This window comes from Ovis aries, chromosome 10 (assembly GCF_016772045.2).
Source record: "Ovis aries strain OAR_USU_Benz2616 breed Rambouillet chromosome 10, ARS-UI_Ramb_v3.0, whole genome shotgun sequence".
In the NCBI taxonomy this organism is placed as follows: domain Eukaryota; kingdom Metazoa; phylum Chordata; class Mammalia; order Artiodactyla; family Bovidae; genus Ovis; species Ovis aries.
In genome coordinates, this window is record NC_056063.1 from 84,839,123 (window position 1) to 84,866,859 (window position 27,737).

A 27,737-nucleotide genomic window follows, 5' to 3' on the forward strand; every position below is an offset into this window, starting at 1 on the left:
GCGTGACTGCCTGCCTTCCCCTCGGAGAAGCCCCGGAGCCCTGTCTCTGACCTTGAGAACAGCACAGCGCCCGTTGGGCGCGGTTTCTCGGTGCCGGCTGGTCAGCGCTTCATGGGGACTGACGCGTGTCACCGTCCACCTCCCCGGGGCTGGAGGGACTTAGGGGGCCCTGTTGGGAGCATCGTGGTCCAGACGAAAGAAGGAAGGTGTCCAGATCCCTTGAAAACAGCTGCTTCATGAAATACCCATGGAAGACACGCGAAAAGTCAGCAAGCTTTGGGCAGAGAAACCTTCGCTGCCTGACCCATTCACTTGAGGCTCTTCTCGTTTGCTTTTTTTGTTTGTTTTTGAATAAATGAGGATTGGATTGCAATTGAAGAATTTTACTCAGTTAAATGTCCTTTTATGATGAATGTTGCTGAGATCATAGTAAGTATAGGACTAGTGTTTCATTAGAGAAGTTTTGTCACACCAGAAATGGGAAGCCTGCGGCCACCTCAGCTGTGTGGTGGGCACGGTGAGCCGCTCGGAGGGAGCGTGGTGAGACTCCTCCTGACCTGAAGGGGAGGGTGAAACCCGAGATGAGACGCTCGTGACTGAAGCTTCCCTTTGCTGTGGCCGGGCCAGCAGTGGCGGCCCCAGGGAGGGCGGGCTGGCACGGTGTGGCCCGTGGTCCTCTCCCTGCCTTGGGCCCATGTCATCCTTCAGGGTTGGGGGCGCTCGACGGCTGAGAGTCTGCCTCAGGCGTGAAGGGTCCAGACCGCCCTGCCCTCCGCTGACGCTGCCCTGTCTGGGCCTTCGTGGAGTGTCGCTGCCTGAAGCGGGAGGTGTCCTGGTGCTGGCCTGGCTTGGCCTGTTGGGAGGCTGTGGGTCACGTCTTCTGCTGCCTCCTGATGGTGGGGCCCCATCCCACGCCAGTACCGCCCATGTGTGCCCAGCAGTTGGGCTGGCAGAGGGCTCCCGGGGCAGTTTGACATCCTTAGGGGCCTGCTCAGAGAAGGCAATGGCACCCCACTCCAGTACTCTTGCCTGGAAAATCCCATGGATGGAGGAACCTGGTGGGCTGCAGTCCATGCTAAGGGTCGGACACGACTGAGCGACTTCCCTTTCACTTTTCACTTTCATGCATTGGAGAAGGGAATGGCAACCCACTCCAGTGTTCTTGCCTGGAGAATCCTAGGGATGGGGGAGCCTGGTGGGCTGCCGTCTATGGGGTCGCACAGAGTCGGACATGACTGAAGTGACTCAGCAGGGGCCCGCTCTGCGCCTTAGTTTGTTACGTGTCACATTCCATTGTTGGAACTTGTCACCCCGACGGGCTCTGCAAAGCCAGGATACATCGCAGAAAAGAGAAGGTCGTGGCGATCAGAGTGGACAGTTGGTGAGAGATGGCGCTGGTTCGCAGCCGAGGCTCGGTGGGCGGCTGTGTCTGACCAGGGCAAGGGCGGCCTCCCTGCGGGGCTGTGACCCATCCAGCCTCCACCTCTCAGGTGCCCCTGAGCTTGAGGGGACAGTGCTCAGTCCAGGGTTCCTCCAGATGCTTAGAAGAGATCCCTTTATTGAATACTTTAGGTATTAAATATTAAGTTTGCATTAAGGGTCTAATTCAGTAGATAAAGGTGGATGCATTGATTTGAATTATTAAGTAAACACGATTTACAGTAGCCAGTGCATGTTTAAATAGGTAAATACATGTGAACTCTCGGAGGCATCATGTCAGCTCCTCCGCCTGGAGCCCTGAGCACTGTCTGCGCTCTCAGTCTTTTTCCTCCTGTTCAGCGATGCACGCGCCTACTGTAGAGTCGGGTGGTTCTCTGAGACTTGCTACAGGAGAAAATCAGTAGAGACGCCACTTTTCAATGTCTCTGTAGGTTCCTTAGGTATTTGGCTGTGTCTCTGATAAACGCCCTGTGTAAAGCCTGTTGTTCGACAGCACAGTGTTGGGCTGTGGCTGCCCTGCAGTGAGAGGGGCGTCGAGCCCCCCCCCCCCCACCCCCCCGCGTCCCCTGTGCCGGCGGTGGCTGTGGTGCGGCAGCATCATGGCTCAGGCTCAGTGGGGCCTGGCCTTCCCAGACGGCATTCTGTGTGCCTTTGGCAGATGGCAGTCTACTCTCTGCCTTCTTCGAAAGACGCTCCTCTTGGGCCTTCAGACGGCTCAAGGTGTCCCGATTTCCTCTTCCCCGGGAGCTCACACGCCCCCTCGGCCTCCGGCACCAGCGCCTGTGGGCTGGCTGCGACCCGAGTCCACCCCTCCACTGCCTCCATCCTCATCTTCTCTCGGTCAATCCTGTTTTGGCGGGGTGCGTCTTACATTAACGTCTTGAGTAAAGGTGCTCTTCTTGCGTCTCTGCAGATGTCTTTATCCAGATACTAAAGTCTCTGTCTTCAGTTTTCTCAAGTTTAGGTGTGACGTGAATTGGCCCAGGTATCTTGTTTCCTGTTTGGGCTTCACTCAGCTTCTGGACGTGTGCTTGAGTCTTTCGGCACATCTGGGACACGCTGAGCTGTGCTTCTTAGACTCCTTTTTAGCAGTGTCCTTTCTCTAACAAGACTGTGGTTCCAGTGTCAGATCTTTGTCGTTTCTCACAGGTCCCGGGGATCTCATAGTTTTCTGTTTTTCACTATGTCAGTCTGAGTAAGTTTTGTAAGTTCTACCCTATTTCTGAGATTTTCTGTTTCATTCGTCTGTTTTGAGAGAGCTTCGCCTCAGTGTTGGTATCTGTCTTCTCAGTCGAGCTCGAGTTTGTTTATTCGTGGAACAAGGGGCATCTTAGCTCTTAGACACTTTTGAGAGCGTACTGGAAGACGTGGGATCCTGTTCACATCTGTGTCAGGCCGCCGTGGTCCTGGCTGAGGGTTGTAGGCTGTGGTTCTGGGGCCAGGCTCGTTGACCGGGCGTCTGCGGGGTTCCTGCTGGACCCTGACTGTGGACGGGGACGGTGAGACTCGGGGCCCGGCTCCCGCGCCGAGGCTGTGGAGCGCAGGGGCTTGTGCGTGTGTGTGGAGTGTTCTGTGGGCTAACGTGGCCCGAGTAAGGCCTTGCCGGCGGTTAACGGGGTTTTCTCCGGGCCGGGGCCTGGGCGGCGGTCGGGGCAGGGACTCCCGTGTCTCCAGCCGGCCCCGCGTGTGCCGCGGCTCTGCTGCGGTGCTGGGTCGCACCTGGTCTGATCGCAGCGACGGAGTGTTGTCTTCATGATGTCTCCCTCCCTTCTCCCCCTGTAGGACATGACCGACAACAGCAACAATCAGCTGGTCGTCAGAGCCAAGTTTAACTTCCAGCAGACGAATGAGGACGAGCTGTCCTTCTCGAAAGGCGACGTCATCCACGTGACGCGGGTGGAGGAGGGGGGCTGGTGGGAGGGCACGCACAACGGCAGGACCGGCTGGTTCCCCAGCAACTACGTGCGCGAGGTCAAGCCCAGCGGTGAGTGGTCGGCGGCCGGGGCGGGGCCGGGGCGGGGCCGGGGCGGGGCCGGGGCGGGGCCGGGGCGGGGCCGGGGCGGGGCCGGGCCGGGGCGGGGGCGGGGGCGGGGGCGGGGCGGGGCCGGGCCGGGGCCGGGCCGGGGCCGGGGCGGGGCCGGGGCGGGGCCGGGGCGGGGCCGGGCTTGGGAGTCCCAGCTGGGAGTGGTCCAGCCCTGGCGGAGGGTGAGAGCCTGGCCACACTGGGGGCTGGAGAAGGGGCTCCGCACTCAGGCCGGCGTCTCCTGCCATCGTGACACCAGCAGTTGAAAACAGACTCACTCTGTTCTTTACCGTCTGTGAGGAGAAACCTGTCACGTCTGTTAGTTCTTACTTTGTCGTTACACATTTGTATAAGGTGTAGTTCGTCATCCTTTTGGGGGCTTGAAGCTTGCTGTATGCCGCTGGCTGTGTAGCTTCTTACCGTGGGTGCTTCTGCCAGTCATGTGATGCTGAGTGATTTGTCCGTGTCTTTGCACTGGTGTGGCACTTTGGAATGCATCCCCTTCTGTACGTTTTCTGTAGTTGCTTAGCAGTTTCTTGAATTTAAAGAATTATTGCAAGGCCTATCTAATTTTGGAAGGGAGTGGTGGTCCTGGCATTGCTTGCATTTCTGCTCAGGTGTGATCGCGTCGTGGCACTGCAGGCGCTCCAAGGCGTGGCTGCTCCCAGTGGCCTCGTCAGGACACCCCAAAGGGTCAGGAGCCTTTGGCCAGGAACCTGGGGGCAGAGACCAGTATGCGTGTGTGTGTGATTTCACGGCCAGATCGCGTCTGTCCTGCTGCTGCTGCTGGACTGTGTTGTTTCTGGCTTTGGGCTCTGGTGACTGATGTCACTGCACGTGGGGCTGCAGGTGTCCGTCTGAGTCCTTTCGGGTCTCGTGGGTACGTAGCTCGGAGCGGAACTGCCAGCTCATACGGGGACTCCGTTCAGGTCTTGAGGCCCTACTGTGCGTCGCACACAGTGGCTCTCACACCCCACAGCAGGGCACGGGGCTCCTGTTCCTCCATGTCTTTGCCAACACTTGTTTCCTGTTTTTTTTTAATTTTGTCAGTAGCCATCCTAATGGTTGTCAAGTGGTATCTCATTGGTGCTCTTTATTCTGTAGTTGATCAGAAAAACAGCATTTGTTCATTATTAGAATACAGTTAAGAGTAATAGCCAAGCTTTTGTGTTCTGCTTCCTATATAAACTTCTTTTTATCTGTGACTTTCAGTCCTCACCACAGCCCCAGAAGATAGTGTTATCGGGGTATTCAGGGAATAGGGTGCAAATAAAACCCTCCTCTGAACACCCTCCTGTTAATCTGTCCCTGGGTAGAACCAGCCGAGGGCGCGGCGCTGGTGTCCAGCTGCCTGCGTCACAGACATGGCTGCTGGGAAGTGTGCCTTAGTCTGCAGCTTGGCTGGACTCAGCAGTCCCCGCCAGCCCGTCCAGGGGCAGCCCTGGCTCTGGCCCCTGGGCCTGAGTGCTGGGGAGGCCGAGCAGTCCCTCTGGGGCCAAGAGAGCGCTGGGCCCTTTGGGGGGAGAGGTTGAGAGTAACATGGTCTTTCCCTTTACGAAGGGGATCCAGGGGTCACAGAGCTGGTGATGGGCACGCCCTCAAGAGTCACAGAGCTGGTGGAGGGACGTGCCCTGAGGGAGTCTCGGAGCTGGCAAAGGAGCAAGCCATAAAGAGTGGGTTTTGCTGATTGTGTAGACATCTGTTGGGTCTGGGCTTCTTGAATTCTACTGTGATTCCATTCTTTAAAATGGAAATTCTGGTCTGATGTTGAGGCATCGTAGTAAAAGTGCGAATGAGTACAGATAAACTTTTCCTTTCCAGGTGTTCCTCCTCCTGAAGTTTCCAGAGTTAACCCTGGGAAATGGCGCTGCAAAGATGGGGTTGTTTTCAGGTGGACATGCATGTGGTCAGTGCTGTCTGTGGGGCCCTCCGGGTGTCCCGCAGCCTGGCAGGCGTGTTCTACTCTTACCCCACTTCTGGGGGGCATTGAGCTCCGTGGGGGTGGGGGCAGACACAGCTCTAAGAAGCAGCCGTCTCATTTGGGTGCGGTGCCTGCGCCAGGGGTAGCCACATTGCTTTCTTCTGCCTGCGACCCCATTTCTCTGCCTTAGTTATGTGTGTGTGTGTTTCTCTGCCTTAGTTGTGTGTTTCTCTGCCTTAGCTTTGTGTGTGTGTGTGTGTGTGTGTGTGTGTGTGAGAGGCCCCTTTAGTTGCATGTGTGTAACTGCTTTGCTGGCAAACAGCTCCTTGCAGGGCTCGCATGGAAACCCTAGTTTTCATGCCACACTGAGACTCAAGCAACTGAAAACTTTCCTTGTTTTCGTGTTTAGTTTTAAAATATAGAGAATGGCATATTTGCTCAAGTGAGTCATCTGTTAGGCTGCTGCTGCTGCTGCTGAGTCGCTTCAGTTGTGTCCGACCCTACGCGACCCCATAGACGGCAGCCCACCAGGCTCCGCGGTCCCTGGGATTCTCCAGGCAAGAGCACTGGAGTGGGGTGCCGTTGCCTTCTCCGTCTGTTAGGCTGGGTGTTGCTATTTGATCGTCGAGCTAAAGGAATAGCTACTTTGAGGAGTAAGTTTCCATCCCTAGTGTCCTCCGATTAGGTGACTCTCTTCTGTGGAAAGCTGTGCCTGTCTGATTTTAAACGAGGCCATTTGAGAAGGAAAGACATGAAAGCTTGTTTTTACTGTTTCACTTTGTAACAGTTGCGAGTGAAAATCCAGCATCATGGTAGCACTTGTGTAATTGCGGGTTTGTTTTTTTTTTTTTTTTTTGGTAATTTGTATGACTTTGTGACTTTGGAATGGATTTCTCTTTTTTGAAGAGCAAGTTTGACATAAACGTTGTGATCTGCAGTGTAATTTAGCCTTCATTTTCTGTAAACAAAATGTGCCAGGTCCCAGCGTACAGATTCCTGCCTCTAAGTGGCCGTCATGGCAGGAGTTTCTCTGTGTTAAGCTCTGATTCGGTTCACAGACATCTTTGTCAAATGCACAGAGCTGAGGCCCCCTCCTCTGTGACGTCCTCTGGGGTTGCGTGTCTCCAGGTGAGCTCTGTCCGGCTTCTCGGGCGAACGCGTGGCTGCGCTCTCCTGCCCCCGTGTGGCTGCAGACGGCAGTGCTCTGATTGCGCCTGGGGCCCGAGTGTGGTTTCTGGTTTGAAATAGTCCCCGTGAAGACAGGAATGCTGCCTCGGAGACCCGTTGCCTCAGACCTCTCCCATCTGGGCTCTGCGAGAGGCTATTTCAGAGTTCGCTGCGGAGGCGCTGGGGTCCTTCCTGAGCATGTGCTGTCTGACGGAAGGTGTGGTCCGTGTCCCTGAGCGTTTTCTGTGCAGACTCTTGGTGCGTAAACTTGTTTTATCCACACAGTTAGTGTGTGTTTTACACACACAGACACTCGTGCGATGGTTTCTTGAATTTGCGGGGTGGAAGGCAGGTTGCCAGGAGGCTCGTCCTGGAGTGCTGGCGCTGCCATCAGGCGCCCGGCGCTGGGTCCAGGGGTTGGAACACGGGCGCCGCGGGGCTTGGGAGCCCCGAGTCCAGGGCCACACGGGCCCCGTGCCAGGTTCCGTCTCTGACGCGCTGAGCCGGTGTGCTGCCGTGCCTCATGATGTATGGCCCAGACTCGCCTGCAGCCCGCTCCTCAGATCTCTCCCTGCCCGCTTCCCTCCGCCCCGCCTGTCCACCGAGATTCCATCTTAGCCCGCAGGGCTCATTTCTAGAGGCTGTTTCCCTCTTTTCCAGATGTCCTTCGTGTTCATGGTGCCTTTTCACTCATTCGGGCCCCAGTTTCTTTGGAGGCGTTTTCAGCACACGTGTGATAAGCCTCCTAGATGGCCATGTTGTTTCTGCATCTCGGGACTGGGCCCCTTGTGTGTTTCTTGTTCACGCTCCCTTGACGCCCGAGTTCTTGATGGGCTTGTTTTCTGTTTGGCTGTTCTCTGATGGCTGGCTGTTCAGTGGGCGCCTCCTTTCCCCGGGCCGCCCAGCGCCGGCCCTGCCTGCAGCCCGGCCCTGCCTGCAGCCCGGCCCTGCCTGCAGCCTGGCCCGGGCAGCCCCACGCTGCCGTGCTCTGCAGCCGTGGCTCTTCTCCGCGCCCGGGGGGAGGGCCGCCAGCCCTCTTTTGTCAGCACGCCTGTGTCTGCGTTCTGTTATCAGCGCTCTGTAAGGATTATTGCGTGAAAGCGGGGACAGGCTGCCCGAGTTGCCCTGGAAGGTGCGCTGTTCCATCCTCGGGGCTCCCCTGCCCTCCTCACAGGGAGTCTGTCTTTAGATCTTGGATGGGCCGCAGAATGTTTTGTTTTCCTTAGGATGCTAGGAAAGCTGCGTGTTTTAAGATCTGTTTCCTGTGTGTTTTCCTGTTACGAGTGGCCATGACTGACCTGTCGTGTTGCATTAACACATCCAGGTTCTCTCCAGAGGAGCTGGAGGCCTGCAGCTCTGCGGTTCTGCGGCCTGCACCTCCACAGACACCTCTCCTGGAGCCTGTCCCTGCAGCGCCAGCCCCGCCCTCCTGGGTCTCCTGCAGAGGGTGCATGGGGGCTCCTCCATGTGACGGCTCAGGAGCGCCTCACACAGTGTGTTCCTGACAGCTCCCAGCCCAGAAGATTCTGTCTTGGCGCCCAGCACATTGTATGCTCTCCTTTTTTTTTAAGTGAGAGAAGACAACCTCTTTGGACTTAAACCTTGATTTGTCTGGGTCTCTCCTGCCTGTCTCTCTTTTTGTAGAACATTAGCCTGTAGCTTGCTTTTGAAAAACGTCTTTGTTGTAGTTCTCATAGTAAGTTGATTAACTTTTACTAACTGGGATGTTGAGAGGCATGTGTTACACTTAAGTATTGGTAAAGTGAGGCAGTTGGCAAACGACCTGCTTTTAGCAGCTCCAGGCCTCCTGAGTCAGCCACGCTTGCCCTCTGTTGCCGTGTGCCTTCTGGGGCTTCTTTTCGACCCAGGGCCGTAGTTTAGGCTCGGCCACCTCCCCTTTACTGCGGTTGCGTATGCTCCCTCCAGATGGCAGATTTTAAGGAGGAAAAGGCATTTTTTTCTTCAGATGGAAAAATCAGGTTTTCTTCCACAGTTAAATGCTAAGGTGCAGATATAAAAATTGAGAGGAAGTTTTCCTCCTTGTATCTCTCATAGCTTAAAAGTCACTTATTTCCTCTTGAGTTTTCCTTTCCATCCTGTGGACAGAGAAAGTTCTTTCAGCTGGGAGTAGGACCTTCTGTTTTGTTCTGTATTTTCACCCATTTGGAAACCCTTACAGAGAGACATTGAAGGAAGACTCAGGTCAGCCGCTCCACAGGAGGAGGGGGACCCACAGCTAAAGATAGGCGTTTTGCTTTGGGCTTTTTAGGGGTTTCCGGTGCTGAGAAGGTCATGGAAATACTGAGCAACTGGGATCTAGGACCTGGAGCTCGATGGTGTTTGGGATTGGAGGGCCATGCTGCCAGAGAGAGGTTCTGGACAGGTGTGCTCAGGGCACTGCCAGCCGTCAGCAGCAGGGTCCTGCGGAGGAGGGCAGAGAGGGTGCAGGAGAACGCGGGGCGTGGAGACTGGCCCCCGAGGCCACGCCCGTCAGAATTTCCCCTTTCCCCCTGCCAGCCGTGGGCCACTGCCAGCCTCTGTAGCTGGAGATCCCAGGTTAGACACCCCCCCAACAGAACCTCGGTGACAGACACACCCACGTTGCAGAACCAGTGACTGCCAGACACACGCGCACACACACCTAGAGCCACAGAATCAGCTGGCAAGGCCCCTGCAGCGCCTGCGCTGAAGAAGCCTCGCTTGAGTGGCGTTGGATGAAAGTCCTGTGATGCACTTGAATCCTTGCCGTGACGGGGGCCCTTTCCTTGGTTCTGGTCTGGAGGTCCTGAAGACAGTGTGGCTTTTCTCGCCACCCTGCCTGGGGCTCTCCTCCTCTGTCGCCTGTGTGGGCAGGCCTTCTGCACTCTCGTGACCTGGGTCGCTCCAGACACGCTCCAGACTGTGGGTCTTGGTGTCTTAACGCTGTTGGGTGTCTGCCCACTTTTCCTCTGATTCTGCTGGGATCGGACTTCACTCGGACTGCACCCTGAGCTCGCGTGGCTCATGGGTTCTCTTGTGTGTTGACGGCAGCGGTGTGTAATCTGTGAGGGGTGCAGCTGAGCTGAGAGGCTGGGCTGTGGGGGTCTCTGAGCCCCGGGAGCTGGCCGTGAGGAGGGGTTGGACCCTGGGGCCTTCTGGCCGCGTGCACTTCTGTCCCACCTCCCTGTGGTCCGGGGCTCAGTCGGAGCCAGAGGCCAGGCCGTGGGGGCTGCTGCACTCAGTGGTCTCGGCTGGAGCCAGGAGTGAACCTGCCCTCCGTCTTTGTTTCAGAAAAGCCTGTGTCGCCCAAGTCCGGAACCTTGAAGAGCCCTCCCAAAGGATTCGATACGACCGCCATTAACAAGAGCTACTACAACGTGGTGAGTGACCGAGGGGCGCTTCAGAGAATGACTGGCTTTCCAGTGTCTCCGAAACTCGGCGTGTAGAATGGGGTCGACTGCCGAGAGCAGGGGCTTACCGGCCACGTGGACCCCTGCCCCCGCGGTCGCTGTGTGATGTCCTCACGTGTGGGTGTGTGTAGCTGTGCCTGTTCTTGTTGCGTAACCTGGTGTTGCGATTATTTCCCAACATGGTTTCCAGTCTCCAACATGGGATTTAAAAAGGTGTGTAATGTGGTGGAAGGTTTAAGTGCCCTTAGGCTCAGAGTAGGTCGTCAGTCCTCTAGATCAGTACAGTTTTTAGCTTATCTCGTGTGTTACCGTAGTCTTTCCTGGGATTGATGTGTGTATATATGCAAATAGCCTGAAATTAGAGGCGAGCCTCTGGACATTGCACATAGTGAAGACAAGCGTTTCAGGATCCTGAGACGTGCTGCCTTTGGAAACCTGAGCGGTCTGTGAGCTTGGGAAGTGCGTGGCAGTGAGGCTCGCGTCTGCCCAGGTGCCCTGTACTCCTGGCTGCTGCGTCCACTGCGGACTCGTGGGGCCGCCTTCCCTTCCCCTTTCTTGGGTGAGACGCTGCCTTCTTTCCTGGGGAGGCTGCAGGGGGCAAGAAGTGCCGTTCTGATTCCCAGTGATGTCCCGGAGCGGGAGCCCCTTGCTTCTGTGTCTGTCCGGAGGGTCACATCGGAGGCCTCCTGCCTGCGTGCATCCGAGGGTCGCGTCAGAGGACTCCTGCTGGGGCCCATGCCGCTGTTCTCATCTCCGGGAGCCCGTTCCCGCCCAGTGTTGCGTGGAACCAGGTGGCCGTGCTTTCCGGAGGTCCGGTCAGTAGCGTGTAGTCCTCTTCGGATTGAAGCGTGACCAGTGCCCTTCCAGAGGTCCATCCATCTCTAATCGTGCTCACGCAGGGAGAGGAGCCCCATGCACAGGGCCTGCTGACTCTGAATCGGGTGAGGGGACACCTTGACTTCAGTCTCACGTCCAAACTGTTGTTTACGTAGAGCTGTGAGCGTAAACAGCACGTGTTAAACCGTGGTTGTTAGGACATCAGCGTGTAGAGTTGGTGGACCGTCTTTTGGTGTCTCTCTCATTTTAGAAAAGTGAACAAATCCAGTTGGTGACTAAGCCAGGACTCAGTTGCAGCCTGCCTGAATTCCACATTTGTAAATCACACAGAAAAGTAAATGTGGGCCACACGGCACACACAGGCCGCACAGAAGAGACGGCGCGTGAGACTTCTCACACAGCCTCGGTCGTCCTGTCTTCACGGACGGCTGCGCGAGTTACTGGGAGATGAGCCCAGGGTTCCGGGGCGAGGCCAGTGCGGGCTGATGTCACGGGAGAGGCTTGGGGTCAGTGACGGGGGTGTTGGAGGTAGGGGGAGCTGTGGGTGGGGGGGGTGTCGGAGGTGGGGGGGAGCTGTGGGTGGGGGGGTGTCGGAGGTGGGGGGGAGCCGTGGTGGGGGAATGCCGGGGTGGGGGGGGTGTCGGAGGTGGGGGGGAGCCGTGGGTGGGGGGGTGTCGGAGGTCGGGGGAGCCATGGTGGGGGAATGCCGGGGTGGGGGAGTGCTGGAGGTGGGGGGGAGCCGTTGGTGGGGGAATGCCGGGGTGGGGGAGTGCTGGAGGTGGGGGGGAGCCGTGGGTGGGGGAGTGCTGGAGGTGGAGGTATCGATGCAGACCTTTGGAGGTTCAGGTGTGAGTGGGGAGGCTGCGTGGCTTCTGCTGTTGTGCGATGGTCCAGACCAGCCACGACGACACTGGGGAGAGGACAAGGACCTTCGCGGTTCACCGCCGTCCTCGGGCTGGTCACGCCTCTCCCGCCCTGCTTCTGGGACACCCGCTGAGCATGGGTTGGCAAGCACTGGGTATCGCACCGGTCTCTGAGGCGCTGTTCATTTTCCTCCTCCTTCTTTTTTTTTTTTTCTATTCTAGGGAGTATAAAATCCCTGTGGGTCTTTTTGTGTTTTCACTGAGCCCCTCTAGTGGAGTCTTCATTTTATTTATTGAACCTTTCAGTTCATCATTTCCATTTGATGCGTTTTGTGGGTCAGTACATTCTGTATTTGAGTCATTGTTCTCATACTTTAAAAAAATTCTTTAAGCATAGTTTTCTTCAGTTCTTTGGACACGTTGTCAGACTGGACTTTATTATTCAGCGCAATTTAAGCTGACCGTGCCCTTGAGAGGGAGATAGCCCCCTGCAGCCCCTGCCCCACACAGGCGCGGACCCCTCCTCCGCAGCACACTCAGCAGGCGGGACGCTTTCCCAGGAGAGTCTGCACCGACACAGCCGTCCGGAGCCCAGGGGTCCCTGCGGCGCTCACCGTACCTGTCGTGGCTCCGTCATTACGGCGCCAGCTGCTTCACCCCTGAAAATCCTCTGGGCCTGTTCATTCCTTGCCACCCTGAGCCCGTCCCCCAACCCCTGGGAACCCCAATCTTTCCAGTGTCTCAGAGTTGGAATCATCCTGGTTGTTGCCTTTTCTCTGATACTCACTTGGGGTACCTGGTTGAGCTCGTAGAGGTAAAGTGCCCCAGACTGGATGGGTGTGGGGGGTGGATTCCCACCTGACTCTGTCCCCCCAGGGGTCTTCGTGCCTAGGCGGGTGCAGTCACAGCGTCCCCTGGGGCAGTGGCCTCGCGCCCCCTGTTGTGGGCCTGAAGGGAGCTTCGCCCTGGGGCAGTGGCCTCGCGCCCCCTGTTGTGGGCCTGAGGGAAGCTTCGCCCTTGGGCAGTGGCCTTGCGCCCCCTGTTGTGGGCCTGAGGAAGCTTCATCCTGGGGCGGTGGCCTCGCCTGCCTTGTGGGCCTGAAGGGAGCTTCATCCTGGGGCAGTGGCCTCGCGCCCCCTGTTGTGGGCCTGAGGGAAGCTTCATCCTGGGGCGGTGGCCTCGCGCCCCCTGTTGTGGGCCTGAGGGAAGCTTCGCCCTTGGGCAGTGGCCTTGCGCCCCCTGTTGTGGGCCTGAGGAAGCTTCATCCTGGGGCGGTGGCCTCGCCTGCCTTGTGGGTCTGAGGGAAGCTTCGCCCTGGGGCAGTGGCCTCGCGGCCCTCCTCCCCCCACCCTGCCCCCCGAGGGGCCTGAGAGGTGCTGTCGGTTTCCAGCCTCCGGTCTCACCTGCTGTTGGTGGATGGCCACCCTCATGCTCCTTGCCTACAGAACCAGAAAGCGTTTCTCAAAAGAGAAACTGTGTGGAATGCTGAAAACACCCAAGCCTTTAACGTAGTATTTCTGCTTCTTGAAATCACCCCAGAAGCATTACCTGAGATGGTTTCAGAGATGTCTATGTGAGGATGTTTTCGTAGGACGCTTTGCTCAGCAATGAGCTGCAAGCAGCCTACGTGTGTGGCTGTGCACTGACGCCTCAGGCGCCAGTGGTGGGCCCATTTCTAATTCTCACAGGTGCACAGGGGGTTTTAAAAAGCGTCAGCACGTGTTTTCACGTTAAGTACAATGATCAGAATATAAAATTATGCAGGTAGTGTGACTTGGCTGTGTGAGAGTGTTGTCGCTGAGGGCAGAAGGCAGTGTGCCCAGGAATGGGGCGGACCTGTGCTCCTCCATCACGCTGGCAAAGGGGGTGGGGGCTGCTCTGGCCCCAGAGCTCAGGCTGGCTTGGAATGTCACAGGGGGTCGAGACCTCGGGAGGCGGAGTCGGGGCTCAGACACGGAGGGTCGTAGGGGAGGAAGCCCCGTGGCTGCGTCACTCGGAGGGCTGACTTGAGTTTGGAGACAGGGCCCAGCAGCACAGTTTATTTTCGCTGTGAGATGTGTTTCGCTCTTCAGGTAGTGACGGTCAGCAGCGCCCTTCTTTAGGTGACTTGGCGGGGCTCAGGCCCTGCGTGCAGGGTTGGACGCCCTGCTGTGGGATGGCCTGGGGGAAGCCCCCGCGCCTGCACGGCCATGTCTCTGTAACAGAACGCTGGTAACGCTGGCCTTGGCCTTGCAGCGTTAACGGGGTTAGCAGTGGGCCGTAAGGTGCCTCGTGAGTGTTGGCCCTTAGGAGGTTCTCATTTTTATTTTGTTGTTCAGTTGCTCTGTCGTGTCCGACTCTTTGTGGCCCCGTGGACTGCAGCACTCCAGGCCTCCCTGTCCTTCACCATCTCCTGCAGTTTGCTCAAGGTCCTGTCCGTCGAGTCAGTGATGCCATCCAACCATCTCATCCTCTGTTGTCCCCTTCTCCCACCTTCAGTCTTTCCTAGTGTCAGGGTCTTTTCCAATGAGTTGGCTCTTCACATCAGGTGGCCAAGGTATTGGAGCTTCAGCTTCAGCATCAGTCCTTCCAGTGAATATTCAGGGTTGATTTTCTTTGGGAGGGACTGGTTGGATCTCCTTGCCGTCCAGGGGACCATGGTTATTAGGAAGCGTGTTCAGAAGCATTTGAGGCCACCATACTATTCTGCTTGCACACAGGCATCCCATTTGAGGATTCATTGCCCAGGGGCGGTAGTCAAGGGTAACGGGATCGTGTAATTAACGGGAGTGAGTGTATGACCTCTCTGAGCTTGGTAGGTGTGGCAGTGAAAGGAATCGGCTGTGCTTCCCGCCTGGTGACAGACCCCTGGCCAGGGGAGGTCAGGGGAAGCCCTTCTCTTGGAGAAGCCATGTGCTCACTCCTTAGGGGCTGGACAGTCTTCTGGCACCTCTCCTAGGGGACAGGAGTCTCCCTGTCACCATCAGAGAGTGAGCTTTCCTGACTGTGTCCATCTGGGAAGAGAGCGGCTGTCACGCCCTCCGTGCCGTGTGGCACGTGGCTTTGTCTTCAGGGCCGCGTCAGGGCTCCTTACGCAGCGGACGGAAGGTGCGCGTGGCTGGCGTCCGCATGCGCCCGGTGTCACGACAGGCTCGGGAGCTCTGTCTCTGAAGATTGCAAGCGTGGCCCAATAGGCAGTGATCGCTGGTATGTCTGCGTCAGAGTAGGCACCCGTCGTCCCTCACGCTGTAGCAGACTTCCACAGACCCTTCCTGTGCTCCGGATGGACCCACCCCCACCCGTCCCCTTGGCTCCTGGGGTTGCTCAGAGCCGCTGCCTGCTTGTCCGGGAGAACCCAGGCCTGGTGGCTGGAGGCTCACCTGGAGCCACGCTCAGCCAGCCCAACCCCGGCTGCCCTCGCCCCTCATGGCCTCTGCCTCTTCCACCTTGCCCAGGACTGGCCAGTGTCTCCCCACGGCCCGTACGGGGTCAGGTCGTTGGCACACCAACCGGTACGGGGCTGCCCGCTCCATTGTGCTCGGGGCTGCCCCTCCACTCCTGGGCCCTCACTCACACTGACCGCCTGCTGCCTCTGCCCCTCCACTCCTGACCCTCGTCCACACTGACCCCCTGCTGCCTCTGCCCCTCCACTCCTGGCCCCTCCCTCACACTGACTGCCTGCTGCCTCTGGCCCTCCGCCCCTGGCCCCTCGCTCACACTGACCGCCTGCTGCCTCTGGCCCTCCGCCCCTGGCCCCTCGCTCACACTGACCGCCTGCTGCCTCTGGCCCTCCGCTCCTGGCCCTCGTCCACACTGACCGCCTGCTGCCGGGACAGGCCCTGCCCCCGCGGTTCCTGTGCAGTGTCCCTATTTCCTGCGGATGGAGACCACAGGGCATCTTTTCCGGCGGTGGCCAGGATTGGGTCTGTGAGTGGAGAGCGAGCAAGCTGTGCCACGCGGGGATGGCTGGGCGGGGTTTCTGTGAGGTCCCTTCCTGCCTCGAGTCGGGGAGCTGACTCTCCGCACCTCTGCCACAGGCCAGGAAGAGCCCCTTTTTTCGAAGAAGCAGGCAGACCTACACATGTGTGCCGTCCAGGAAGACGTGCAAGGCTGGGGTTAGGCCGGGGTCTGCTGTCTCTGGGGTGACACAGAGCAGAGTGGGCCCACGGCTTCTGTTGGAGCTCTTGCGCACTAAATCTTCAGCATCCCAGTCTTGTGAATCCCCAAGTTTAGAAATACCGTAAGAACATAGCTCCTTTTAAATGGCATAATAATGTAAACATTTTATATCCACCCCCCGACTCTTCTTGAGACCTAATGTCATGAAGCATTGAGGACGCAGAAATCAGGACCCCACCCTTGGTCAGTGACGGCCAGGGGCGGCCCGAGGCCTCCACCCTGGGAGCGGGGGCGCTGCAGGCACGGCTGCCCTCCTTCTCCCCTCTTCCCCGCTCTGGTTCATAAATGGCGGGGGTCCTGTCTAGTAATTTACTTTTTGAAACTTGAAGTACTAAGCATTTAAACAGAGTGGGCTGGAAGAGTATGTGTGATGGTGATTCCCCCTTGTGGTGTGGGGGTTATAGTTAGGTGGGCGAGAGGGTAAGGACAGCTCTGCCAGTCTTGAGTTCAGCCGGGGGTCGAATTCAGGCCCCTGGGTCGGGAGCACAGGGTGGAGCCGCTGGGCCACCAGAGGCGTCCCTGGCTGTAGTTTGTGATGGAATGTTTTACTGTGGCTGCATCAAATCTTGAAAAGTTTCCTTCGTGTTACATGTTCTGTTACATGTAAATCAGTTATTTATTTTCAGAGGACTGTCAACAACACACAGAACATACGACACCCACGGAATTTGCAGCGACGGCTGTGACTCACTCGTAAGGAGAGCGGCGCTCCGCGCTCCTTTCCTGGCAGCAGTGAAGCGGGCTTCTGTGGGCTGCAGGGCATGAGTCGGTCCTTTGTTTGGCTCTGCCGCTGTGGCTGACAGCCAGGGATTGTCTGTGAGTTGCCCGATGCGGTCCCCCTGTGGGCACCATTGTTGGCCAGGCTGCCCCGCGCCTCCCGCCCTCCTCGTGGTGCCCGGTGACGGCTGCTCTTCCCGACCCTCTCGGGGCCGCCTGTGTGCAATGGAGCCGTGGCGGCTGGGCCGTGACGTCCCATGGGGTCCTGCAGCAGCCAGAGCGTGCAGCAGTCCAGGAAGGGGAGACAGGTGATGGCTGGGGCCCACGGCATACTGTGAGCTCGGACAGGGTGTGCGGTGGGCGCCCGGGCTGGTGTGGGTCCCTCAGCGTCTGCGGAAGCCATGGAGCGTAGCCTGGGTGGTTTGGGCAGGGTTGCTCTAGAGCTGGTCTTGAGCACTTAATTGAAGGTTGTGTTTGCAGCCAGTAGACGCGGTTAGCAGCTGAGCTGTTGCAGGAGAGGCAGTCGGGCAGCGCGCTGTGCGTGGGTCCTGGTGCACTCTCGGGGCGCTCCGTGTCTGCTCGCCCCGCGGCTGAGGAGGGCCATCCGACTGCCTTGCGCTCACACTCCCGACGCCGCTGTCGCGTGGGAGCTGTTTGTGTTTGTAAAGTGGGTGTGTCGGGTTCCACGCGTGCTCTTAGCAGTGTTGCCAGTAGTTCCTGGAGAAGGAAATGGCAGCCACTCCAGTGCTCTTGCCTGGAGAGCCCCATGGACGGAGGAGCCTGGTGGGCTACAGTCCACGGGTCGCAGAGTCGGCACGACTGGGCGCCTTCACTCACTGTAATAGTTCCTGTTGTCCTTAGACTGGAGTCTGGGTTGCGCCTTTGTTGTCATGTTGAATAGGGCTTTTTGTCTCACTCATCTGTGACAGATTCAGTTTTTTTAGTTCAGGGACCCACTGGTGGTGCTTGATTTGCTTCGGATCATTTGTGAGGAGAAGTTGTGGGTGACGTGGACGAAGCGTGTCCCACGGTGACGCAGAGGCAGGGTCACATGGTGCGCCCACCCTCCAGTCCTCTGACACTTGGGCCCACTGGGAGTTTCTTGGAGGGGCAGTGTTGTAACTGTGAGAGCGGCGCCCGCTTTTCCCCACGAGGCAGGGTCTCCCAGAGCGGCCCCGCCCCGTCCATTCAGGGGCGAAATGGAGCGGAGCCAGAGCTGCCGCAGCGAGGGAGAGCCTGGTCCCCTCCCCTCGGCTGCAGGGCCGCCTCGGGCCCCCGCGCTCCCGAATGGCCCCGCTCCCCTCTGGCGCTCGGAGGGCCCTAGTGAGCACACGGCGATTCCTGTTGCTTGTGTCAGCGCTGATTCTAAATTTAGCTAATGGTTACTTTTTTCTTAAACGTTTAAACATACCTTTTGATTATTGAAAATCAGGGGAGAAAACCGAGCATGTTTGGAATCTTTATTCTGTCTGATTTCTTCTGCGGGATTAGTTTAGGATGCTGTGTTAGTTTTGGGAGACAGTGCATTTAGCGCAGGTGGTAAGTAGCTCCTCAGAAAATGCGTGTGGCGTGACGTCGTGACTGGAGAAGGCGCAGGCTCTCGCAGTGGGGTGGAGCAGACGGCTGAGGAGGGCTCATCGCTCCCAGGCAGCCCTCAGCCTGAGGCTGGAGAGGGGGTTCACCTCTCCCGGCTTCACTCTTCCTGTGTAGAGGAGGGTTTTCTCTGGATGGGAGGTGCTTTGGGTGGGCACTCGCTCGGCCTTCCAGGTCCATCCATCCATCAGGCTCCCCCTGCAGACCTGGGCTGCCCCGCCCAGCCCCGCCCCAGGGACCAGTGCTCCTGCCATTGATTGCGGTGGAAAGGGGCTCATGTTTGAGCTCAGCTGTTTTACACTTAGATTTCTGTCTCGGTTTTTAGGAGTTGTTAACTGCTTTTGTCTGTATTTTTTGCAGGCTGTCAGGAAACATGTTAATTTCAAGGTTGATTCATAATTTTTCTCCCATCTCTGCATACAGTGGTGGTTTTATGCTGGTGGACCTTTAATTTGTAACATGTATAGGATGATCTGAGATGGTCGTTTTCTCTGGTAAAGGTCTGCAGTGTCCAGAAATTGACTTAGAATGACTAGATGCCATCCACAGGGTGAACTTCACGTTTGTTTTTTTAAATGGATGCACGTTCCGTACGTCACAGTGCATAGATGCTAAGGGGATGAGTCGGTGAGCTTTAGCCGGTGTATATGTTTGTGTAACAACCACCCAAATCATGAGGCAGAACTTGTCCATTATTCCAGAAATTGATCTCATGTCCCTTTCCCCGTTGTCCCCCTCCCCCCCGTCCCTGCGCTCACAGATCAGTTTGGCCTGTCCCTGGGTTTCCCGTGGATGGCGTATATAGGCTGCCCTTGCTGTGAATGGCCTCTCTCGTGCAGCGCGTGGTGTGGAGACTCATCCGTGCCTCCATGCTGTCCCGCTTGTCAGTGGTTCCTTCTTTCCATCTAAACAGACTCAGCATCACTGTCTGAGGATGGAATGCATTCAGGCGTCTTTCTAGGTGTACTCGAGTTAAATATGCTTGGCAGGAAGATGAAGTCAGTTGGATAGCCTCGATAATAACTCATTACCTGAATTTACTAGTTAATAATCACAGGGAGTGATGATATTAAACAAATCAGCATTACATAGAAGGAACAGTGTGACTTGAACGGGAGTGATGAACTTTCCAAAGCTTATACGTCTTAATGTCAAGTAATACTTATCATTTATTGTAGGTGCTACAGAATATTTTGGAAACAGAAAATGAATATTCTAAAGAACTTCAGACTGTGCTTTCAACCTACCTACGGCCCCTGCAGACCAGCGAGAAGTAAGTTAGGTGGTAATTGTGTCGAGCGTTGGAACAGTGGTCCACTTGGCTGTTGCCTCGTGTTTTCAGAGAACAGCAGCTGAAACGCTGGGATGGAATGCAGCTGAAGACAGGAGAAAGCGCCTGGTGTATTAGGCGGCGGGGCGGGGCGGGGCGGGGCGCGGCGGGGCGGGGCGGGGCGGGGCGCGGCGGGCGCGTGAGTAGACCGCCCACACGTGTCTCCTGTTGTTTTTCTCGGCTCTAGGTTAAGTTCAGCAAACACGTCACATTTAATGGGAAATCTAGAAGAAATATGTTCTTTCCAGCAAATGCTTGTACAGTCTTTAGAAGAATGCACCAAGTAAGTAAGAGGCTAATAATTGTAAAATCCAGATGGATATAACTTTAGGATTAACTTTAGGTTTCACATTTCCAGAGGTGAGTACTGGGTTATTTCGAATGTTTGGGGTATATCAACCTTTACAGTAAAAGTGTATCTTGGACTCTCTTCCTCAGTGGGATCTGCTGACTGCTCACCAAGCGCTGCGGTGATGGGAGTGTGGCAGCCGCCCCAGAGCCCGTGCCACTTGAGCGGCCCCGCTCTTCGGGGCACACATCTGCTCGTTCACTCGCTGTCCTGTCTCCCGCCCTTGCGGGTCACCCTGTGCCCAGCACTCGACCTGGCACACCTTACCGCGCATTCTTCTGTCCTGGGCGGGTGCTCGTTCCTATGGCAGCCTCTGCCCTGCCCTCGCACTGCCCCCACCCTGGCTCAGGCCGGCCTCTCCCCCTGTGTCCTGCCCGGGCCTCCCCCTGTGTCCTGCACGGACCTCCTGACAAGGCCCTGACCTCCGGGTGGCCCTCTGCCCGTCCGTCTCCCCAGCAGCGTCCAGCCTCAGCTCTGCTCAGAAGCTGGGGGTGCCTGCTTATTCCTGCGCTTGTTCCCGGCTGTCTCTCACAGGCTGGCCTGGAGGGCCACAGGGGCGGCCTGGGGGTGGGGGGAGCTAAGGTAGGAGGTTGGTCCCCGCACAGCGGCCGTCGGTGGGAGCCCTGCCCATACCCGGCTCCCGCCCGCTCTGCTGCAGGGCCTCAGCTCAGTTGGCAGGCCCGCTCGTCAGGGGTGGGCCCAGGAGGCGGTGTGCCCAGCCCTCCCCACCCTCCCCTCCGCTGGGTCCAGTTCCTGCTGCTGCGCCCTGGGGCGTGGGCCGTGCTGGCACAGCCCCGGCTCCCTGGCGTGGCCGCCGCGCGTGTTGGGCGTGCTCTCCTGCTCGCTTGCACTGGCTGAGTTGCAGACTCCTTTGTGTACTGTAGGCTGAGTTCCCATTGGTTGTCTTATATTTTGTAGGGCTTCAGGTTATTGAAGAAAGTACTGAAATAAACATTTGACATAATTGCTACTGGTTAAATAAACATTGTGTATTTATGTTCAAAGTTAATTATAGGGCGTGTCTTAAGATATAAATAAGTTCACCTTTGTAGACACTGTACCATTACTGTAACATTTTCACAGTAAAATAGTATTTGTTTTAGATTATTATCAAAATACAGATTTGAGCTAGAGAATAGAGTTTATATTGTCTGAAAGTTGTATTTTGAACCATCCAAATAATAGAAACACGGGGGGATCCGGAGATGATATTTAACTTTGTAGAATGGACTGGCTGAGACGCAGAGCACTCTGGTTCTGCTGGGCCGTCCCTGCTGAAGAGCAGAGCATAGGACTTGGCCTGGTGGGGCAGCGATTGGGGCTGGTGGTGCGCCGACCCAGGCAAGCGCAGTCATCGCCTCCGACCCCGGTGGGGCCTCTGCACAGTGGGCCCCGCATCAGGATCGGCCCCCGCGTGTCACCTGGGAGGTCCTGAGTGGCTCTTGCCACAACCTCCTGACTCGTTGAATGAGACCACATGACTCCACGGAAACGTTTTCAGCTCCAGAACCTTGCGCGTCTAGGAAGTTTGGAAGGGAAGGCACTCCAATGGCCCGTGGGGATGTGAACAGATGGCTCGAGGCGGGGGCTGGAGCTGCTGGCCGGCGATGGGGACTCCTCTGGCGGAGCCTCAGGTGCTGCCGCCTTCCTGGGCCTCTGGCATCCGTCCGTGTTCAGGGTTTGGGGTCCAGGCGCTGCCAGCGCCCTGAGGCTCCAGTGTGGAGGCACTCGTGTCCCCTCGCAGGGACGCCTCTCTCGGTTGGTAGTGGACAGACTCAGGTGGGACGCAGAGGCTCACTCAGGTCACGGCCACACCCTCGTGCTGCCCTTGGTCTCCCCGGGAAGTTGGTGGCTACTGGACCCTGAACCCTTTCGCTGCAGTTAGCAGCGCCAGCGGGAGTGAACGTGCCATGAGGGGACGTCGTGCGGCAGCTCTGCTTGCTCACGTCTCTCCTGGAGCTCACCCCTCTCTGCTCTGGGGAAGGAGACGGGCCCTGGGCGTCCCCGCCCACCTTGTAGGGTGCTCTCCCTGGGGAGGCTGCGGACACTGCCTGTGCCACTGCTGGGCACCAGGCCACTGCTACTTGCCTTACCAGACTGCGGACTGCTCGCCCGCGTCAGACCATCGACAGCTCACCTGTATCAGACCAATGGTAACCCCTCCCTTGTTATCTGACCGTTGATAACTCCTCACATGTTATTGACCTTTCATAACTCTCCTGAATCAGACCATTGATAACTCTTCACCTGTTGAGTTCAGTTCAGTCACTCAGTCTTGTCCAACTCTTTGTAACCCCATGGACTGCAGCACACCAGGCTTCCCTGTCTATCACCAGCTCCTGGAGCTTGCTGAAACTCACGTCCACTGAGTCGATGATGCCATCCAGCCATCTCATCCTCTGTCTGTCCCCGTCTCCTTCCGCCTTCAGTCTTTCCCAGCATCAGGGTCTTTCCCGGTGTCAGTTCTTGGCATCAAGTGGCCAAAGTATTGGAGCTTCAGCATCAGTCCCTCCAGTGAATATTCAGAACTTACTTCATTTAGGATGGACTGGTTGGATCTCCTTGCTGTTCAAGGGACTCTCAAGAGTCTTCTCCAACACCATAGTTCAAAAGCATCAATTCTTCGGCGCTCAGCTTTCTTTATAAAGTCCAGTTCTCACATCCATACGTGACCACTGGAAAAACCATAGCCTTGACTAGACGGACCTTTGTTGGCAAAGTGATGTCTCTACTTTTTAACAGTGCTGTCTAGGTTGGTCATAGCTTTTCTTCCAAGGAGTAAGCGTCTTAATTTCATGGCTGCAGTCACCATCTGCAGTGATTTTGGAGCCCGAAAAAATAGTCTCTCACTGTTCCCATTGTTTCCACATCTATTTGCCATGAAGTGATGGGACCAGATGCCATGATCTTCGTTTTCTGAATGTTGAGTTTTAAGCCAGCTTTTTTATTCTCCTCTTTCCCTTTCATCAAGAGTCTCTTTAGTTCCTCTTCACTTTCTGCCATAAGGGTGGTGTCATCTGTGTATCTGAGGTTATTGATATTTCTCCTGGCAATCTTGATTCCAGCTTGTGCTTCATCTGGCCCAGTATTTTGCATAATGTACCCTGCATGCTAGTTATATAAGCAGGGTGACAATATACAGTCTTGACGTATTCCTTTCCCAGCTTGGAACCAGTCCGTTGTTCCATGTCCAGTTCTAATTGTTGCTTCTTGACCTGCATACAGAATTCTCAGGAGGCAGGTCAGGTGGTCTGGGATTCCCACTTCTAAGAATTTTCCATGGTTTGTTGCGATCCACACTGTCAAAGGCATTGGCATAGTCAATAAAGCAGAGGTAGATGTTTTTATGGAATTCTTTCTTTTTTAATGATCCAGTGGATGTTGGCAGTTTGGTCTCTGGCTCCTCTGCCTTTTCTGATCCAGCTTGAACGTCTAGAAGTTCTTGTTTCACAGACTGCTGAAGCCTGGCTTGGAGAGTTTTGAGCATTACTTTACTAGCGTGTGAGATGCGTGCAATTGTGCAGGAGTTTGAACTTTCTTTGGCATTGCCTTTGGGATTGGAATGAAAACTGACCTTTTCCAGTCTGTGGCCACTGCTGAGTTTTCCAAATTTACTGGCATATTGAGTGCAGCACTTTCACAGCATCATCTGTTAAGATTTGAAATAGCTCAACTGGAATTCCATCATCTCCACTAGCTTTGTTCGTAGTGATGCTTCCTAAGGCCCACTTGACTTCACACGCCAGGATGTCTGGCTCTACGTGAGTGTGAGTGATCACACCATCGTGATTATCTGGGTTGTGAAGTTCTTTTTTGTACAGATCTTCTGTGTATTGTTGCCACCTCTTAATATCTTCGGCTTCTGTTAGGTCCATACCATTTCTGTCCTTTATTGAGCCCATCTTTGCATGAAATGTTCCCTTGGTGTATCTGATTTTTTTGAAGAGATCTCTAATCTTTTCCATTCTGTTGTTTTTCCTCTTATTTCTTCGCATTGATTGCTGAGGAAGGCTTTCTTATCTCTCCTTGCTGTTCTTTGGAACTCTGTGTTCAGATGCTATATCTTTCCTTTTCTCCTTTGCCTTTAGCTTCTCTTCTTTCCTCAGCTATTTGTAAGGCCTCCTCAGACAGCCATTTTGCCTTTTTGCGTTTGTTTTTCTTGGGGATGGCCTTGATCCCTGCCTCATGTACAGTGTCATGAACCCCTGTCCATGGCTCTTCAGGCTCTCGGCATGTCAGATCTCGGCCCCTGGATCTGTTTGTCGCTGCCGCTGTCTCATCATGAGGGTCTGACTCCGGTCACGCCTGAGTGGACTGGTGCTTTTACCTGTTTCCTTCACCTGTTACCAGACCATCGATAACTCCTCACCTGGTATCTGACCGCTGTAACTCTTCGCCTGTTAGCAGGTCCTTGATTGATGACTCTTCCTACCAGACCACCCCCTCCTATCATCAGATCAGTGATAGAGCCGCAGTAGCAGGCCTTTCTGACCCGGCACTAATTGTCACAGCGTGGTGTGGGGCCACCGGAGGCTGCAGGGGGACGCGGGACAGCCCTGCGCGCTGCTGCACGTCTTCATGCTCTCGAACCCGCCTCTGGAAGCGTGAGGGAGAAACACCCTCTCTCTCAATTCTTAAGTCATGTTCTGCCTGGAAGATCTTTGTGAGTGTTGTATGTTCCATTATTTCGGTGATCTACATGGTGTTAACGTGTGAGATGTATTGGCATAATACCTAGGCTCCAATTAAGACCACTCACGTAACCTTTCTGAGCTCTGACTGCTAGTTCAGGTTGGCGAGTTGATGGACTGAAGGTTTCATAAACTGATGGTGGCGACCGTAGTGATTTCTTGCACAGTTGGGTTGAGAGAGGTAGTAAAACTCTAGAGCCAAGCTCGATGGGAAGAAAGAAAACCTTATATATGAAGTCGTTGTCCGTATGTAGTTCGTGGACATGTAGCAGACTAAAGCCCCTTGGCCTAGATTGCACCGTGAGTGCGTGGCGCTGTGGTCTGGCCCAGGCGGGCGAGGCAGCTCCCGTCCCAGCGCTGAGCAGGGCGTGCAGCCCCGTCATGTCACGGAGACAGCGCGTCTGCAGGCGTCCCGTGCCCCGTCTCCGGCAGTGGTTTGCTCTTCTCGGCAAGACCGGGACGTCCCGTCATTGCTGTTGCCTTCAGCCCCGCAGCCAGGCGGTGGGGCCCCTGCCGGGTCTCTCGAGGGAGAAGGCCACCCCCGCCTGTTTCCTGGCGTCCAAGCGTGACCGTCGCCTGCTGAGATGCCAGTGTCTCAGGGTAGGTGTGTCTTGGGCGTCCGGGTCCTGGTAGAAAGCAGTTGGTCTCAGAGCCTCTGGGGAGGGCGCCCTTGGCAGCGTGTGATGCCTGCTCCCTGGTGACTGGGGGGCCTGTTCCCGCTCTGGGGTGCGCCCTGTGCCCCTCTGGGGTGTGCCCTGTCCCCCTCCCGGACTGTGCTGTGTCCCCCTCTGGGGTGCGCCCTCTCCCCCTCTGGGGTATGCCCTCTCCCCCTCTGGGGTGTGCCCTCTCCCCTCTGGGGTGCGCCCTGTGCCCCTCCCGGACTGCACCGTGTCCCCCTCTGGGGTGTGCCCTCTCACCTCTGGAGTGCGCCCTCTCCCCTCTGGGGTGCGCCCTGTGCCCCTGCCGGACTGCGCCGTGTCCCCCTCTGGGGTGTGCCCTCTCACCTCTGGGGTGCGCCCTCTCCCCCTCTGGGGTGCGCCCTCCCGCCCTCTGGGGTGCGCCCTCTCCCCCTCTGGGGTGCGCCCTCTCCCCCTCTGGGGTGTGCCCTCTCCCCTCTGGGGTGCGTCCTGTCCCCCTCCCGGACTGTGCTGTGTCCCCCTCTGGGGTGCGCCCTCTCCCCTCTGGGGTGCGCCCTCTCTCCTCTGGGATGTGCCCTCTCCCCTCTGGGGTGCGCCCTGTGCCCTTCCCGGACTGCGCCGTGTCCCCCTCTGGGGTGCGCCCTCTCCCCTCTGGGGTGCGCCCTCTCCCCTCTGGGGTGCGCCCTCTCCCCTCTGGGGTGCGCCCTGTGCCCCTCCCGGGGTGCGCCCTCTCCCCCTCTGGGGTGTGCCCTCTCCCCTCTGGGGTGCACCCTCTCCCCCTCTGGGGTGCACCCTGTGCCCCTCTGGGGTGTGCTCTCTCCCCTCTGGGGTGCGCCCTCTCCCCCTCTGGGGTGCGCCCTCTCCCCTCTGGGGTGCGCCCTCTCCCCTCTGGACTGCGCCCTCTCCCCTCTGGACTGCGCCATGTCCCCCTCTGGGGTGCTCTCTCCCCTCTGGGGTGCGCCCTCTCCCCTCTGGGGTGCGCCCTCTCCCCTCTGGGGTGCACCCTGTGCCCCTCTGGGGTGCGCCCTCTCTCCCTCTGGGGTGCGCCCTCTCTCCCTCTGGGATGTGCCCTCTCCCCCTCTGGGGTGTGTCCTCTCCCCTCTGGGGTGCGCCCTCTCCCCTCTGGGGTGCACCCTCTCCCCTCTGGACTGCGCCGTGTCCCCCTCTGGGGGCACCCTCTCCCCTCTGGACTGCGCCATGTCCCCCTCTGGGGTGTCCTCTCCCCTCTGGACTGTGCCATGTCCCCCTCTGGGGTGCTCTCTCCCCTCTGGGGTATGCCCTCTCCCCTCTGGGGTGTGCCCTCTCCCCCTCTGGGGTGTGCCCTCTCCCCTCTGGACTGTGCCGTGTCCCCCTCTGGGGGCACCCTCTCCCCTCTGGACTGCGCCATGTCCCCCTCTGGGGTGTCCTCTCCCCTCTGGACTGTGCCGTGTCCCCCTCTGGGGTGCTCTCTCCCCTCTGGGGTGCGCCCTCTCCCCTCTGGACTGCGCCCTCTCCCCTCTGGACTGCGCCCTCTTCCCTCTGGACTGCGCCCTCTCCCCCTCTGGACTGCGCCCTCTCCCCCTCTGGACTGCGCCGTGTCCCCCTCTGGACTGTGCCGTGTCCCCCTCTGGGGTGCGCCCTCTCCCCCTCTGGGGTGCACCCTGTCCCCCTCTGGGGTGCGCCCTGTCCCCCTCTGGACTGCGCCGTGTCCCCCTCTGGGGGCGCCTGCGTGTGTGGCCATATGAGTGAGGCATTGGCTCGCTCTCTGTTATGTCCAGCTGAGCTCTGAGCTGGCTTTGTCTCCCCCTAGAGACTGCAGCTGCCTTGAAGGTAGAGACTCCCTCTTCCTCTGTTTTTAATGTGCTCCCAGTGCCCGACTGGATGGTGAAGTCAATTTATTGAGTCAGTGACTGTTTATCCTGCAGATACACGAACCTGTGACTAATCTCTGAAGACTGTTGAAACCCACGTAGGGGCTCATGCTTGGGCAGGAGTCTGCCAGCAGTGCGGGCGCCCACTTGCTTTGACCCCAGATCCCAGTGAAGGGGCGGAGCGCCGGCGCTCACGTGCACGCAGGGCCTGCTCAGGGGCAGGCTGTAGGGCCCTGCGACCCCCGGCGCTCGGCACCGTCCCCCTCACCTGGTGGGGTGACCGCCCCTCTCTGCAGGCCGCTCGTCTCTCCTCCCACCCGGGAAGCCAGCTGTGGGGCTTCTGCGCTTGTCTAGTGGCTACTTTAGCAGTAAACCTTACTGACGAAGTAACCACACGTTGTGTTTCTCCTTATGTACACACGACATAATGCTCCTGGACATCTGTTTTGCTCGGTGCCCGAGGAAGGGGCTGGCGTGCAGGTCCTGGCGTCTGGAGGCCGGAGGAGGGGACGGCCTGCTTTCCGCTGCGCGGCTCCCCGGGGGCCGGGGCTGGGGGCGCCCCCCGGGGCTGCCCTGTGCAATGCTTACTAAGTGCGGCTCCGTGTCGCTGTCTGCAGGATGCCGGAGGCCCAGCAGAGGGTCGGGGGCTGCTTCCTCAGCCTGATGCCGCAGATGAAGACCCTGTACCTGGCGTACTGTGCCAACCACCCGTCCGCAGTCAGCGTCCTCACGGAGCACAGGTGTGTCTCGTGGACTTCTTCCCAGGTGGGG

At 57.4% G+C, this 27,737-nt stretch overlaps 1 protein-coding gene across 7 annotated transcripts in view; it reads left to right on the forward strand.

The window, feature by feature from the left end:
* The window catches only part of ARHGEF7 (Rho guanine nucleotide exchange factor 7), a 100,976-nt gene that overhangs the window by 45,495 nt on the left and 27,744 nt on the right, over nucleotides 1-27,737 (forward strand). For all 7 annotated transcript variants that reach the window (XM_042255070.1, XM_042255073.1, XM_042255072.1 and 4 more), the window contains 5 exons: nucleotides 3,223-3,424; nucleotides 9,822-9,910; nucleotides 19,287-19,381; nucleotides 19,626-19,721; nucleotides 27,584-27,706. In XM_042255070.1, coding sequence (XP_042111004.1) covers nucleotides 3,223-3,424; nucleotides 9,822-9,910; nucleotides 19,287-19,381; nucleotides 19,626-19,721; nucleotides 27,584-27,706 — 605 coding nt within the window. The remainder of the gene's footprint in view (nucleotides 1-3,222; nucleotides 3,425-9,821; nucleotides 9,911-19,286; nucleotides 19,382-19,625; nucleotides 19,722-27,583; nucleotides 27,707-27,737) is intronic.